Source organism: Myxocyprinus asiaticus, chromosome 11, assembly GCF_019703515.2.
Source record: "Myxocyprinus asiaticus isolate MX2 ecotype Aquarium Trade chromosome 11, UBuf_Myxa_2, whole genome shotgun sequence".
Taxonomy (NCBI): domain Eukaryota; kingdom Metazoa; phylum Chordata; class Actinopteri; order Cypriniformes; family Catostomidae; genus Myxocyprinus; species Myxocyprinus asiaticus.
The window spans coordinates 39,138,660-39,154,822 of NC_059354.1; the positions used below are offsets into that span (position 1 = coordinate 39,138,660).

General features: G+C 38.6%; 1 protein-coding gene across 1 annotated transcript in view; it reads left to right on the forward strand.

Annotated features, from left to right (window-relative positions):
• Positions 1 to 16,163, forward strand: part of LOC127448495 (oxysterol-binding protein-related protein 11-like) — a 30,752-nt gene that overhangs the window by 4,303 nt on the left and 10,286 nt on the right. Inside the window, exons 6-9 of the mRNA XM_051711092.1 lie at positions 974 to 1,172; positions 9,491 to 9,633; positions 12,452 to 12,586; positions 13,732 to 14,185. Of these exons, the coding sequence (XP_051567052.1) occupies positions 974 to 1,172; positions 9,491 to 9,633; positions 12,452 to 12,586; positions 13,732 to 14,185 (931 nt within the window). The remainder of the gene's footprint in view (positions 1 to 973; positions 1,173 to 9,490; positions 9,634 to 12,451; positions 12,587 to 13,731; positions 14,186 to 16,163) is intronic.

Below are 16,163 nucleotides of genomic sequence, written 5' to 3' on the forward strand. Positions count from 1 at the left end.
GGAGGAAAAAAGGGTGAGGCTTGCAAGCCGAAGAACACCATCCCAACCATGAGGTGGCAGCATCATGTTGTGGGTGTGCTTTGCTGCAGGACTGGTGCACTTCACAAAATAGATGGCATCATGAAGGAAAATTATGTGGATATATTGAAGAAACATCTCAAGACATCAGCCATGAAGTTAAAGCTTGGTCGCAAATGGGTCTTCCAAATGGACAATGACCCCAAGCATACCTCAAGTTGTGGCAAAATGGCTTAAGGACAACAAAGTCAAGGTATTGGAGTGGCCATCACAAAGCCCTGACCTCAACCCGATAGTAAATTTGTGGGCAGATCTGAAAACGCGTATGCGAGCAAGGAGGCCTACAAACCTGACTTGGTAACACCAGTTCTGTCTGGAGGAATGTCCAAAATTCCAGCAACTTATTGTGAGAAGCTTGTTGAAGGCTACCCAAAATGTTTGACCCATGTAAAACAATTTAAAGGCAATGCTACTAAATACTAACAAAGTGCATGTAAACTTCTGACCCACTGGGAATGTGATGAAAGAAATAAAAGCTGAAATAAATCATTCTCTCTACTATTATTCTGACATTTCACATTCTTAAAATAAAGTAGTGATACTAACTGACCTAAGACAAGGAAAGTTTTCTACGTTTAAATGTCAGGAATTGTGAAAAACTGAGTTTAAATGTATTTGGCTAAGATGTATCTAAACTTCTGACATCAACTGTACATACATTCAAATTGAAACAATATAGTATATTATTTATTTTATTGTATTGCATTAATGTAATGCGAATTTGCTAAATAAAGCCATACTGTTCCTAAATATGCTCCATTTTCTTTAAGCAAAATATTATTTATTTTCTTTTGACTTTGGGGTGAAAGGTGATCTGATAAAAAAAACATGTTTTCATGAGATTCACCCAAGAAGTTATTCAATCACGAAAACTGCTGTTTCTGTCTTGCTCCAGATGATGAGCCAGGCGCAGGGCCAGCACAGAGAACTGATCCAGAGCATTGAGGGTCTGCCCTCCTCTCAGAGACCTTCTCCACTGGACCAAGACCTGTTGCTGCTGAAAGCCACCTCCCTGGCCACCATGACCTGCCTCAGTGACTGCCTGCATATCCTGCAGCTCCAGCAGGTGGCTCGACAGAAAGTTCCTTTTGGTGGTGAGTCTTTACTTCTCTGGGATCTTCTTTGTGCTGATTGTAGCTGGAGATAAGTTAAATATTCAACAGTAGCATTTCCCTCCCAGAAATCCACATATAATGTAGCTCAGCTCTGCATACTGGCATAGTACAGTCAGGGCGGCCCAGGTTGTTGAACATTGAATATGTTAACATGGTTAATGTGGTAAACATACCACGACAATTACCATTATTGCAGCTTAGTTTTCTTAAATGTTCGGATTCATTTTTTTGTGAATTTTACAGCATGTCTACATAGTAGTATGTAGAGTAAACACAAGTTTGAGTAAAGAAATCATGTTCGCAAACAGCATTAGAGCAGTCAAACCTGCAGCCCATGTGTAAGTGCGGCAAAGCACTTCTTTTCTCTTTTTACATGCGAAGAGTGCATTTACATTGTGTCTTAAGGGCACAGCAGCAAAAAACATGCATTGTTTAATTCTAAAGCCCAAAGTATACTTCGTCTAGACGCGAATGCTAAGCGTCTGTATACAGGATGTGTGATGTAAATTTCGTCATCATTTTCGTCACCCAATTTTTCGAGAAGGGTATAGCTGCAGGCTGAGTTTCAAAAAGGGGCTTGAGTTCCAAACCGCCAGCAAAGGCCCTGTCCCACCTACAGTCCTGGTACTTTTCCCTTATTAACTTTCTAGATGAGAACTCTGTCGAGGAACGGAACATCTGAGGAGAGTTTTCCCCTTTTGCATTCACATTCCCAAAGTAGCCACCATAGTGACGTCATCTAGTATTAACCATTTTTCTTCTGACGTTATTTGCACGCGCATTTCAATAGCAACAACAAAATCAACAACACCGCCGGAGGATGCCGGAATTGGAGCTACACTTTTGTTTGTTTAGGGATATTTTATACGAACTTTAGCTGCATTGGAAAACATAGGCAGCTGCCTTATCAGTTAATGGTTTAAACAACAGTGTTTTTGAATGAATGAAACTCTCTGAACAGTTTAAAAGGCACCTTATTTCATCCTACCTTCATCCATCCTTATACAGCCTCCGAAGGCAGCATTTTCCAGTTTTCGGACACAGCCTGTGTCTTCAGGTTACAGTTTAAACGGAGTGTGAGGTGCTCCGTGCTGCAGCTGGAGAGATGAGACGAGGTGGCAGAGGCACTCTTTAACCACAGAGCTCATGCTGAACTCAGCGGACATGTTGAAAATGCACTATAAACCTATTTATCAACACAATCTTTTACGATAAAAGCTTTTATGACTCAACATAAATTACTGAAATACTCATCATTGACTTAAGACATCTTGATGCAAGTTAACCACGCAGTAACAGGCACGCAATACTTGCCTTATGTAAACTAGGTTTAATGATGGTTTAGTGTACAATAAAGTTCAATTACCCACTCTTGATAAACATCTGATTATTTATATCCATCATCCCAGGAAAAAGTCGATGTAGTAATCCAGAAATCACTTTATTTTCTATGTAGTCACACAGTACAGATGCGATAAACTCGGATCGTGTCTCCCCATGAAGTCGCACACATGTTTAATGGGTGATTCTCTTTGTATACTTTGTTTGTTATATGTTATTTCTGTTAAAGAAATTGTAAAATTAGCGCAGTCCCCTGAGTAGCAGATTAGCGCTAGTTTGTTTACTAACGGTGGCTGTGGAGCTCCTCTCCTTTCTCAATGCAAGTTTTTGACCAATCACAGGCTGCAGCACCTCCCACAGTCCCTATAACCCACAAAGTATCTACCCCAGAGTAGGAGCTAAAATGTCCCCTAAAACGGCTTAGAGGAACTATAGGATGAAATAGGATGAAATGCACTAGTTCCAGGGAAAAGTACCTAAAACGGGCTTTAGTACCGCCAGTGGGAAAAGCCCTATAGAGAGCCCCCTAACCCTTTCCCTTACCCTAATGGTGTGTTGAAGTGATGCCCTCTTCTGGAGTAGCCCCACCCTCTTTTGGAGTGTTTTCCCCGTTTGGCGATCTCCGAGCTGCAGCTATACCAACAATTTTTCTAACCGCTTATACTCTGAATGTGTAGTGTGTGCATGCGCCTGAAATTTTTTGCACTAATTAGTGGGTCCACTCACAATTGAGCCATTGCTTTCACGAAAAAGTGCCAGATGATGTAATCGCCGGTAAACAACAGGAGATGAAGGTGGAAACAACAACAGTGGATGTGCACGTCAAGAGTACGTGTGTGAGGAGGTCAGGAGATACCTGCATTTGTAAAACTTGAGTCTAAAGGACTATAAAGGCAACTCTATGGGCCTAAACTCCTGTTGAGAATGCATCAACCGCCTGTGTATGCGTGCTCAGTGAAATGGAGTATACTTTGAAAGTCTGAGCGTTCAACTGCAAGCATACCCTAAGCATCTGCGTCAAAACCGAATTATACTTTAGGTTTAAGGGTCATGGAGAGGGTCGGAAATGGGAAAAATAAATTATGTTTTTGGTGCAAGAAACCTTGACTCATTTTATGCATGGAAGAGAATCTAAAGTCAGCAGGACGTTTAAAGTGCTAGAAGTCTTGCAGTTTTCTGTCAAACTCTTTAATCCTTAGACTTTGCAGTATAGTTTGACTCATGCTACTGCAGTCCTTAGATATTAAGTGAAAGCATTCCTCTTCCAGTAAAAAGGCTGTAAGTGGGTTATTTATAAGCACTACTTTATCACAGAAGATTATTGACTGGTGCTGCTTCTATGTGCTTTTGCTTTATGCAAGTCTCTGGGATCTGTTACTGCTTTTCTCTTATTGAAAAGATTGTTCAAATTTGGCAGGATTTGTTGGATTGTTTGCTAATTGTAAAATATGATTGTTTCATATACATCATTTCATACATTGTCATATATTTTTTCTTTCTGAGGTCTACTTATAATGTGCCCAAAACAGTCATAATTAAATTTTTATTACCATTTTGCACCCACAATTTAAGTTAAACAGAATTTTGTGCCTTTAACATTTGTATGTAAATGCCCTCTTCGCCTATGAAATGAGATGCAGCAATTCGCTTTTTGCAAGTTTTGAGTCCTGAAAGTTATAGTATAGCTGCATTCTGAAAGCAAAGGCAGCTGACTTGGTGCCTTGCTGCCTAATCAGTTAGTGGCTTAACCAACAGCATTTTTGTATAAATTGACCTTTTAAGGAAACTGGTCTCAGAACAGTTTGAAAGGCACCTTTTTTTCATATACCTGTAGCCTCCGAAGGCAGCATTCCGGACGCAGCCAATGTTTTTTTTTTTTAGTACAAACCCAATTTCCGAAAAAGTTGGGACGGTATGAAAAATGCTTTTAAAAACAAAAATAAAAAAAAGGTGGGACAGTCAAGTGTTTACCACTGTGAAGCATCACCATTTCTTCTAATAACACATATTAAGAATTTGGGCACTGAAGACACAAGTTTAAGTTTAGAAAGTGGAATTTTCCCCCATTCGTCCATTATGTAGGTCTTTGGCTGCACAATTGTACGGGGTCTTCATTGCCGTATGGTGTGCTTCATAGTGCGCCACACATTCTCAATTGGAGATGGTCAGGACTGCAGGTAGGACATTCTAGCACCCACACTCTCTGCTTACACAGCCATGCACTTGAAATCCGGGCAGTATGTGGTTTGAAATTGTCCTGCCAGAAAATGCAGGGACATCCCTGGAAAAGATGGTGCTGGATGGCAGTATATGTTGTTCCAAAATTTGTACATATTTGTCTGCATTAATGGTGCCCTCACAGATGTGCAAGTTACCCATTCCATGGGCATTGACACACCCCTGGCCCATATAGACATGGCTTTTGGACCTGATGCTGATAACAGCTTGGATGGCCCTTTTCCTCTTTGGACCAAAAAACAGTTCCACTGTCCTACTTTCCATCTAAGATGAGACCGAGCCCATAGAAGTCATCAGCACTTCTGGACAGTGTTGATGTAGGGCTTCTGCTTTGCATAGTAAAGTCTTAACTTGCATCTGTGGATGCAGTGGTGAGTGGTGTTGACTAACAACGGTTTACTGTACTTAAGTAATCCCAAGCCCATGTTCTTGATATCTATTACAGATGAATGATGTTTTTTAAGACAGTGACGTCTAAGGATTCAGAGATCATGCGCATTCAGAAGTGGTTTTGCTGGCCCTTTACGCACCGAGATTTGACCAGATTCCTTGAATCTTTTAACTATATTGTGCACTGTAGAGTGTGAAATGCCCAAAATCCTTCCAATTTGTCTTTGGGGAACATTGTTCTCAAAGTGCTGGATTATTTGCGTAAGCATCTTAAATTGCCCCTGTCTCAACTGTTACAATCATCTGATTTAAAATTACTGTACATTTTCAAATAAACTATGAAATTTACAAGGTAAAACATCATATAATGTTTAGTTGTGCTTTCAATATAGCAAAGGGTGAATATAATTTACAAATCACTCCTTTTTGTTTTTATTAGCATTTTTCATACTGTCCCAACTTTTTTGGAATTGGAGTTGTAGTTATGATGCACTCTTTCATGACAAGATTGAGGAAATATTCATCAATATTTTCTTCCTCATGATATAACCCATTTTAAGTTATTTAGTTGTGATTTATCTTAAAACAGAGTAATTATGGTCTGCTTTAGTTGAATACCTTCATGGTGTAGAGTTTATGTAACACTCTGTTCATCAATTGGCAGCCGAAATGAAATCTGAAGATTAATAATGGGGTCAGTCCATCTCAAGTGGTCCAATACAGGTTGCTTGACCATTTTTAATTTTCATATTTGTAATTTTTTTTTTTTTTTTTTTTTTGAGTGATTACCTCTGTGTATTGGTATTGCAAAACCACCAGTTTTTTTATTTGTATTTTTCTTGTTTTAACCACGATGGCCATCTTTGTGTCATGGCACACGACAAATTTTGGTTATGCAGCTGTTTACGGAAACCTCAATATCTCGGCTCAGGATGGTTCCTAGCTCTTTGGAACAAAAACTGATCTCTAAAGCACATTACAAGGTACATGAGCATATATAAATATTTTGCACATTATTGTTCCTTAGACTTGGAACTTAAGTCCTAATGTAATGCTCAAGATTGCTCAAAGTTCCACTTTTAGGGTCAATTTATAATGGGAAGGGTTCTCTGTCTAATTTTTTTTAGGGGATACCTAGGTAAGTATAGTGTGCATGCAGAACATTTCAGATTTGAGACTTCTCTTTTTTTTAATGGGGCAAGAAAGTGCAATTTTTTTTTTTTTTTAATTCCCCTCACTTTCAGGTTGAATATCTCTTGTGGGGGACCAGATAGGAACCTGAAATTTTCACAGAAAATCTGAATTTGAGATTCCACTGGTTACAGAGCTAGGGCAAGTAGAAGTCTGGGGAAAAGCCTACATTATTCATGCATTTTGAGAAATGAACAGATGTAATATAAGCATAACAAATAACAAAAATGAACAGTATTTTACATGTTTACATGTACAAGTTTTATTAGAAGCTGTGAGATTTCCTCACTCAGTCTCTCTGAAATGTTGTGGGAGCGTCCGGTGACAGTAGTCAATTCAGCAGGTGTCAGTTTTCTGAGAACATTGTTCATGGGAACCCACACTTTGTCCTTAGTAGACATTTTGAATGATTTTTGCAATACCAATACTTAGAGGTAATCACTCAAAAAAAAAAAAATCTGGAAAATTAAAATTGGTCAAGCAACCAACTTTACAATTATTGGACCACTTGAGATGGACTGACCCAATGTAGACTCTTTTAGAGTACGAGATATACTCACCCTCTCCAAATCCGCAATCAGACAGTTATTGAATACCTTAAATCAGGGATTTTCAGAATATTTGATGCCAAATGACCCCCAAATATGATGATCCCTTTGCGAGGGATCCCCTTCCTAAAATATTACAGCAGCTACCGTTATTTATTTTCACATATTAAGACCAATTTATAATGTATGAATAGAATAGTAAGTGTGATATTATAAAGACAGCATGTTGTTTACAAAATTAATAATTGGCTTTCATATTGTCACTGTACTTAAAGGGATAGTTCACCCAAAAATTAAAATTCTCTCATCATTTACTCCCCCTCATGCCATCCCAGATGTGTTTGACGTTCTTTCTTCTGCTGAACACAAATGATGATTTTTAGAAGAATATTTCAGCTCTGTAGTTACTCACAATGCAAGTGAATGGGTGCCAAAATGTTGATGCTCCAAAAAGCACCTAAAGACTAATGGTTATCCATATGACTCCAGTGTTTTAATCCATATCTGCAAAAGTGATATGATAGTTGTGGGTGAGAAACAGATCAATATTTAATATTTAATCAATATTTCTCCCTGCCCAGTAGGTGGCAGTATGCATGAAGAATGTGAATCAACATAAACACAAGAAGAAAGTGAAAGTTAAAGTGGAGATTGACTGAGCAGGGAGGAGAAATAATAATAAAAAAAAAGGACTTCGACCTGTTTCTCACCCACACCTATCATATCACTTCTTTTTTATTTATTTATTTATTTATTATTTGGAATGCCCAATTCCCAATGCGCTCTTAAGTCCTCGTGGTGGCGTAGTGACTCGCCTCAATCCGTGTGGCGGAGGACGAATCCCAGTTGCCTCAGAGACAATCAATCCGCTCAACTTATCACGTGGCTTGTTGAGCACGTTACTGCTGAGACCTAGCGCAAGTAGAAGCTTTACGCTATTCTCCGCAGCATCCACGCACAACTCTCCACGCGCCCCACCGAGAGCAAACCACATTATAGCGCCCACGCGGAGGTTACCCCATGTGACTCTACCCTCCCTAGCAACCTGGCCAATTTGGTTGCTTAGGAGACCTGGCTGGAGTCACTCAGCATGCCCTGGGATTCGAACTCGCAAACTCCATGGGTGGTAGTCAGCGTCTTTGCTCACTGAGCTACCCAGGCCCCATGATATCACTTCTGAAGACATTGATTTAACCACTGGAGTCTTATGGATTACTTTTATGCTGACTTATGTGATTTTTGGAGCTTCAAGTTTTTGGCACACGTTCACTTGCTTTGTGTGGACCTACAGAGCTGAGAAATTCTTCTAAAAATCTTTGTGTTCTGCAGAAGAAAGTAAGTCATACACATCTGGGAAGGCATGAGGGGGAGTAAATGATGAGAGATGAGAGATTTTTGGGTGAAAATCAAAATAAATAATTAAAATATTATATAGAAAATATTAACTTGTATTAGAATAGAATAGTGTTACTTGTATAAACCTGAAGAGGAATGTTTTCAATTCAATTGAAATGTATTTGCGGTCCTTAGAAACCAGAAAACAACAGTAATGTTAAATTATGTTGAAGTTTTCCTTTTTTATAGAAATTTTTCGCACTTTATTTTTCTCTGAAATTTTCTGCCGGCCCCCTAGCATCCCCTTGTGGTCCCCGTATGAAAACCTCTGCCTTAAATCATATATTCACTGCAGCTCACTGAACCTTATGTGTAATCCAGGTTTATACGATAAGATCAAAATACACACCACAACAAGCTTTTTGGCTCTCATTTCAGGGCTGGCATGCACCAAAATAACCAGTTGTTGAACAGAGAAAAGGCAGCTCATTTTCCAGTTCATTTTAAAGCAAAAACTGCAAGTGTTTGTGGTTGCAAATCCAATAATCTCAGGTCATGTTTGTGCCTGTAGAATTTATGACCTGGGGCCCTGCTCAGGGAGTGGAATATTGCTTTATAATTAATGAGGAACTTTATCTCCCACTGATAGACTACTGCAGGTAACCAGAGCTTTGCCGAGGTCACCCAAGCACGGCGGTTGACAGACTTCCCAAATTGTGTTGCCATACCGCTGTCAGTTAATGAAGGAACTTGTTTCCTGTGTGATTTGCAAACTTCTACTCTTCTAGCTTAAAAAGCATTGGACAAAACTGCTCTTGCAAAATCTAAACTTTTGTTTAGTGCTTGACTTTAAGTCCTTCCCAGTCATGAAGCATAAATACCTCAATACATTCTGCCTAGAAAAGAAACATGTAAACCTCAGACAATTATGAAGGATTGCCTGCTTTTTCATTGTTTCTGAAGAAGTGACACCAAAGTCACCTTGTGACCTTTTTTGAACTGTCTAATTACCGAAACAAAGCAGAAACCACCACATTAGTCTTCCCGCCATGAAGCAAACGAGTAAACAATGGGCAGGGCTGCGTACTGACGGTGAGACCCTGGGCTCAGGTTTCCACTGAGAACTGTGTCAGTTGTCAGAGCGCTGGACACCCACAATTCCTGTGGTTTTAGAGGCTGTTTTTGGCTTGGGGGCATTGAGGTGGTGGGCCAGCAATATAAGCACCTCTGAGCTGGATTTTGTGTGCCCTGTAGGCCCCGCCATGGATTGGCTGGAGCCAAAACTTCCTGACATCCTGAAGAATGGAGGGACGCTGCCCAGCATCACCAAAGATGATGGTAAAACAGAGGGAACAGTTCTAGAACCACTAGAAATGGACTCTTGTGATATTGCTGGGGTAAGATAACTTTTTATTTTTTAATAAACATCATCGTTCTTGCAAAGTGTGTAAAGTTTTCACAAAACTTGCCGATTAATGAAGCTCTGTTGAAACTGTTGAATCTCCATTGCAATTTTATTACATTCTTCTTCCTGTCATTTCAATTCCAATTCAACGACCTGTGGGGCATTGTCAATTAATTTCAAATTCTCATGAATTGAAAGGGAGCCAGTTCTTAAATTCTGAATTTTTTGCCTAACCTGGTCAAAAGGTTTGTTTTGGATCAGAGTGACCATATAACTTGTTAGGAAGAATTTGGGTGGATGAAATGCAGTTAAACTTAAAAGTCCTTGTTGGCTTTTATCTGCCTTTTTCTACTGATTGGATTTTAGCTGTTGCGATGGAGAGTGATTGCAAGCTCAATTTCCATCCTACAGTTCTGATGTTATTGCAGCCAACAACAATGTGGTACTGTTCAAATTGTTCAAAGGAAGTGTGAAAATGTAAGGATTTTTTTCTTTCTTTTATTTTCTTCTTAATTTTACTACACATTCTTAATTCTACATTGACTGAAGGGCAGTTTTGGATTAGTCTACTTAAATATACAGTGATCCCACAAAGTATTTGGACACTTAAGTCACATTTAAAAATGTATGAATGTCATTGCATTAGATACCACAACATCAAACCAAGTGGCATCTGCAAACAAATGATGCTAGACCTTCACATTTCTAGGTAATTTTTGCAATGACTTTTAAGCAGCTGGTGCAAAGGTCATCATTTTTAGTTGGTGTCAGTTCTCACAGGTCTAGTCCTAGCAGAAAATCCACAGGTGTAGTTCATCATAATCATAAATAAATAAAAATCTTTTGCTATTTTTCTTTAAAATAAATGACACTTGGTTTGATATTTTGGTATCTAATGCAGTGACATTCATACATTTTAGTGTGGCTTTAAGTGTCCAAATACTGTTGGCGTCACTGTATGTTCGCCCCAGTGTTCATTTTCATGTTTATGTTCTAGCATTCTTAACTTAAATGCTGAAGAATATTAAAATGACTGACATTGTAGATTTGGAGAAGGCTCTCAGTTGTTAGTCTGTGTGTTTCAAGTAATGTTTAGCTTCATGTAAACAAACACCTTAGCCTCCCCAAATGTCTGACTGTAGACAGGCCTCTCTTTTAACCTGAGCTTGTCTGTGTTGTTAAAGGTGCACTCAGTAATTTTTTTCCTTATTAAAAAAGCTTTACTCCTAAAGAAATTAATAGTAATTTTGAAACATATATGGAAGATCATGAGCACACACACGAGATGAGGACTCTAGTGACATCAGTAACCTTATAAAAGCTGTTTTATTCTACATGGAGATGGTCCCCACACTGGTGCCGCCATGTTACGATCACATGGCTAGCCAAATATTACTAGCTTAATCTCAGTAACCACCCTGTTATTGGACACTTTCACTCACTTCGAGCAGCATTGCTGTTTTCAGCACTGGCCAAATTGTAAATCTTTCTAGGATAAATGTAAGCTGTATTTTAATTCCAGAAACAGTCATTATAGACAGAAAAAGATTTCAAAATCCTACAATTTGTAATGCATTTCTTTTTTTTCCCTTGTTTATTAGTGGCGCCTACCCAGGCGAGCATCACTGGTACTCTTGCTCATACTGAGGGTTAGGGATTTCAACAAACTCCTAACCCTAAGTATTTGGCCTGTAACTCATCCTGTACAGTGTTTGCTACGGACATAAATTATACAGTACCTTAGATTATGCAGATTATTAAGAAAAGTTGATTTACCTTTTTCACCTAGAGCAGGGGTCAGATGAACCCCTTTTGGCCTAAAGGATTTTCCTGAAGCACACCCTGATTTATGTTCTCCCTTTTTTTAAAATTAATTACATTTTTGTCTTTGCACTTGCTTTTTTTGTTATTATTGTTAGATTTTAACCTTTATTACATTTATTGTTCTTTTTTAGAATATTTGTACATTATACATTTGCATTGTACATTGGATATTTTGTCATGATATAGCCAATATTACATTTTTAAATAATTAAAAAGGACTTTTCCTAGAAGTAACAAAGCCAGGGCTGTAGCAGCCGTTATAACCTGGGCTAGTTGGATATGTCCCCCTTACCTCTAGAAATATTTTTAGGAAATCAAAAATTATTTTTATATATTTTAGGGAAATTATACATTATATTTTAAGAGTTACGGCAGCCGTGGAAATAGGAAATAGTAGGAAATAGTAATAGTAGCCGACCGCCTAAACAACACTTAAGATGCAGCAGAAGCCTCTGCAACCTGTCGGTTTTGCAGTGAACTGAACCAACACACAAGATGTAAATAGTACAGACCAATGAGGTACAGCCATCACCTATTGCTTTTCAGGACTACTGGGCAAACAATGTCAGGTTAATAACTCTAAGGTTACTTTTAAAACATGATTGCATTACTCATAATGAAAGTAATTATGTTACGTCATAACTTTGATAATTTTGTAAAAATTTTAACGGAACCCCGTTTGGGAAACCCTGTCCTAGAGGATGATCAAACGGGTGAACAGATTTCATAGACGTACATTGTAGGAGGGACCCGAGCCATATTTAGGGTACAGAATATCATAGAGAAGTGGGGAAGGACTGTTTTGGATTCGACCAGTAAGCAACCACCCAGAACATCCTAGAAGCAACATTCCAATCCCCTGGAAACCACCCACAATGCCTTACTGTCATTCAGATCATGTAAAAATCTAGTTTTACCCTTGATGTTATAGTATTTTATTGTTTGAGTAAGATAATCCTAGTGGTTGGTGTGTGTCTCGGGAGCAGGAGGAGATTGATACCACACAGGAGGTGGAGGAGGACTCTTCAGCTGAAGAGGAGGATCTGGGTGCTGTAGAAGAGGAGCGAAGTGTCATTCTGCACCTCCTCTCTCAGCTGAAACTGGGCATGGACCTCACCAGGGTATATCAGCTCCATCTCATTAATGGCTCTCATTTCAGCTGTGTCTTTCTCAAACTTCAGATAAGCCTTTCCAACTTACAGTTAGAATTTAGAGGAAAAGTTTACCCTAAAATGAAAGTTCTATCATTATGTACTGTTCATCATGTCATTCGAAACCTATATTCTGTTTTTTTTTTCTTTTTTTTTTTTTCTCTGTTGAACACAAAAATAGAGATTTTTGAACAATCAGCATAAAATTACTTAAATTTAAGTTATTATTCACTGATAATTTCCACCTCTGCCAAAGATTGTGTCTAGCCCGCAGCCCTGCATCCACATTGAGAATTCAAAAATGGCTCATTTGGTTACTACACATGCAAGAATCAATGCTGTTTTGGCAATGATGATGCATATTGGCCATTTTTGAACTTCGACATAGGTAAAGATTATCAGTGCCTAGCCAAGTGACTTAAATTTTAGAAGACATGGAATAAAGCTACTTAAATAGTGTTTTAATTAGATTTTTTAAGGAACTTTAAAGTGATAGATCACCCAAAAATGAAAATTCTCTCATCCTTAACTCCAGACAACTCTGGTGGTTAAATCCATTGTCTTCTGAAGCTATATGATAGGTGTGGTTGAGAAACAGATCAATATTTAAGTCCTTTTTCCTTCATTTCACTTTCTCCATCTTCTGTTTTTGGTGATTCACATTCTTTGTGCATATCACCCCCTATTGGGCAGGGAGGATAATTTATGACAAAAAAAAGGACTTAAATATTTATCTTTTTTAACCACTGGAGTCATATGGATTACTTTTATGCTCCCTTTATGTGGATTTTTGAGCTTAAAAATTTTGGCACCCATTCACTTGGACCTACAGAGCTGAAATATTCTTCTAAAAATCTTCATTTGTGTTCTGCAGAAGAAAGAAACTTATACACATCAATGATGAGAGAATTTTCATTTATGGGCGAACTATCCCTTTAAAAACATTTCTACTATTGTTTTGCCAAAAAAATAAAATAAGAGCATACTGGTTTGGATCGAGTGAGTAAATAATTACAGAATTTTCAGTTGTGGGTAAATGATCCCTTGAATTTTATTATGCAATCTAACACCACTTTCTAAACCTTAATAAAATGGTGTTCCAAAATGGCATATAGGTGGTCCTACCTACTTTCATACTGGAGAAGCGTTCCCTGCTGGAAATGTATGCAGATTTCATGTCTCATCCGGACCTTTTCACGGCCATCACTGACGGCACCAGCCCGATGGACCGCATGGTCCGATTTGTGGAATATTACCTTACTTCTTTCCACGAAGGTCGCAAAGGTGCCATTGCCAAGAAGCCCTACAATCCCATTATTGGAGAAACCTTCCACTGCTCTTGGAGAGTACCCAAAGCGACAACACCTCCGACAGGGGTCCCCAAAGAGGGGACATCATTTACGTCAGACTGCTACAATGTCCGCTTTGTGGCTGAGCAAGTTTCACATCATCCACCTGTGTCAGGTTTCTATGCAGAATGTCCAGAGAGACAGATGTGTGTGAACACGCATGTGTGGACCAAGAGCAAGTTCATGGGCATGTCTATTGGCGTCTCTATGATTGGAGAAGGTGAGTTGGGTGTTTCAAATGGTTTGTGAATGCTTCAAATGTACACAATCTAGAAGGAAGTGGACATTATACTTCAGTTTTGCTTTTATGCATCATAAATCAATGATTCTAAATTGGTTTTGCTTCAGGAGCAAGATTTTACATTGGACATCAAGTGGTGACCCAACCCGGTACCAAAATTCTTGATCATACAAAAATGTCCATTAAATCAAACAATACAGTTTTAGAATATTACCATAAACTGCCCAACAATATTCAAAATGGCATAGACTGAATTGGAAAATTGACCTTTTTTGTAAATACATAGACGACAGCAGAAGTGTCTGAGAAGTCTTGAGAGGCCATTCAGACTGATTATGGTCTTGCATTTAAAAAATCTAGATGCAATGCAAATAATGGAATAGAATGCAGGTGTCTGGAGATGTGTTTCTAAAAGTTAAGTGTCACAAAAATGCGGAGCTCCTCTGCAAGCGCATGTTAACATAGATAAAGATGGCCTCTAACACATGGAAAAAACACTGGACCAAATATTGTATTTAGTATTTGCCATAGTACCAAGATGAATTTACAGCAAAATATCATAGTTTGATTGGACACATGGCTTTTGACTAGAGGTGGACCGATATATGGGTGTTACCAGTTAATTGGTACCGATTTTTGGAACTACCAATATTTAATTTATTTTTTCCGTCTGTGGCCTGCACTTGAGGATTCTATAGTTAGAACAGCTTGGTTCTTCAGTATAACACCGGCCTCTAGAGATGAAATAAAAACAATCATGTGGGATTTGCTGAATCTAAATCTTTTATCATTGAAAATATTCATCCATATTTTTGTCCTCATTTCAATGCATTTTTTTTCATATTTTAAAAAATGAATAAGAAAAATGTGACTTTAGAAAACGTGCTACTTCACACATACATTGTGTCTTGAATAATAAAACTTGTTCCTCATTAAACCTCATCTTGTAATACATATATACAGTACTGTGTGTGTGTGTTTGTATATATATATCTATATGGTCAGTTAGGATCACTACTTTATTTTAAGAATGTGAAATGTCAGAATAATAGTAGAGAGAATTATTTATTTCAGCTTTCATCACATTCCCAGTGGGTCAGATGTTTACATACACTTTGTTAGTATTTGGTAGCATTGCCTTTAAATTGTTTAACTCAAATGTTTTGGGTAGCCTTCCACAAGCTTCTCACAATAAGTTGCTGGAATTTTGGCCCATTCCTCCAGACAGAACTGGTGTAACTGTGTCAGGTTTGTAGGCCTCCTTGCTCGCACATGCTTTTTCAGTTCTGCCCACAAATTTTCTGTCTGACTGAGGTCATGGCTTTTTGATGGCCACTCCAATACCTTGACTTTGTTGTCCTTAAGCCATTCCTGGCTGATATCTTGAGATGTTGCTTCAATATATCCACATAATTTTCCTTCCTCGTGATGCCATCTATTTTGTGAAGTACACCAGTCCCTCCTGCAGCAAAGCACCCCCACAACATGATGCTGCCACCCCCATGCTTCACAGCTGGGATGGTGTTCTTCGGCTTGCAAGCATCACCCTTTTTCCTCCAAACATAACAATGGTCATTATGGCCAAACAGTTAAATTTTAGTTTCATTAGACCAGAGGACATTTCTCCAAAAAGTAAGATCTTTGTCCCCATGTGCACTTGCAAACTGTAGTCTGGCTTTTTTATGGCGGTTTTGGAGCAGTGGCTTCTTCCTTGTTGAGCAGCCTTTCAGGTTATGTCAATATAGGACACATTTTACTGTGGATATAGATACTTGTCTACCTGTTTCCTCCAACATCTTCACAAGGTCATTCGCTGTTGTTCTGGGATTGATTTGCACTTTTCGCACCAAACTACGTTCATCTCTAGGAGATAGAATGCATCTCCTTCCTGAACAGTATGACTGCGTGGTCCCATGGTGTTTGTACATTTGTTTGTACAGATGAACGTGGTACCTTC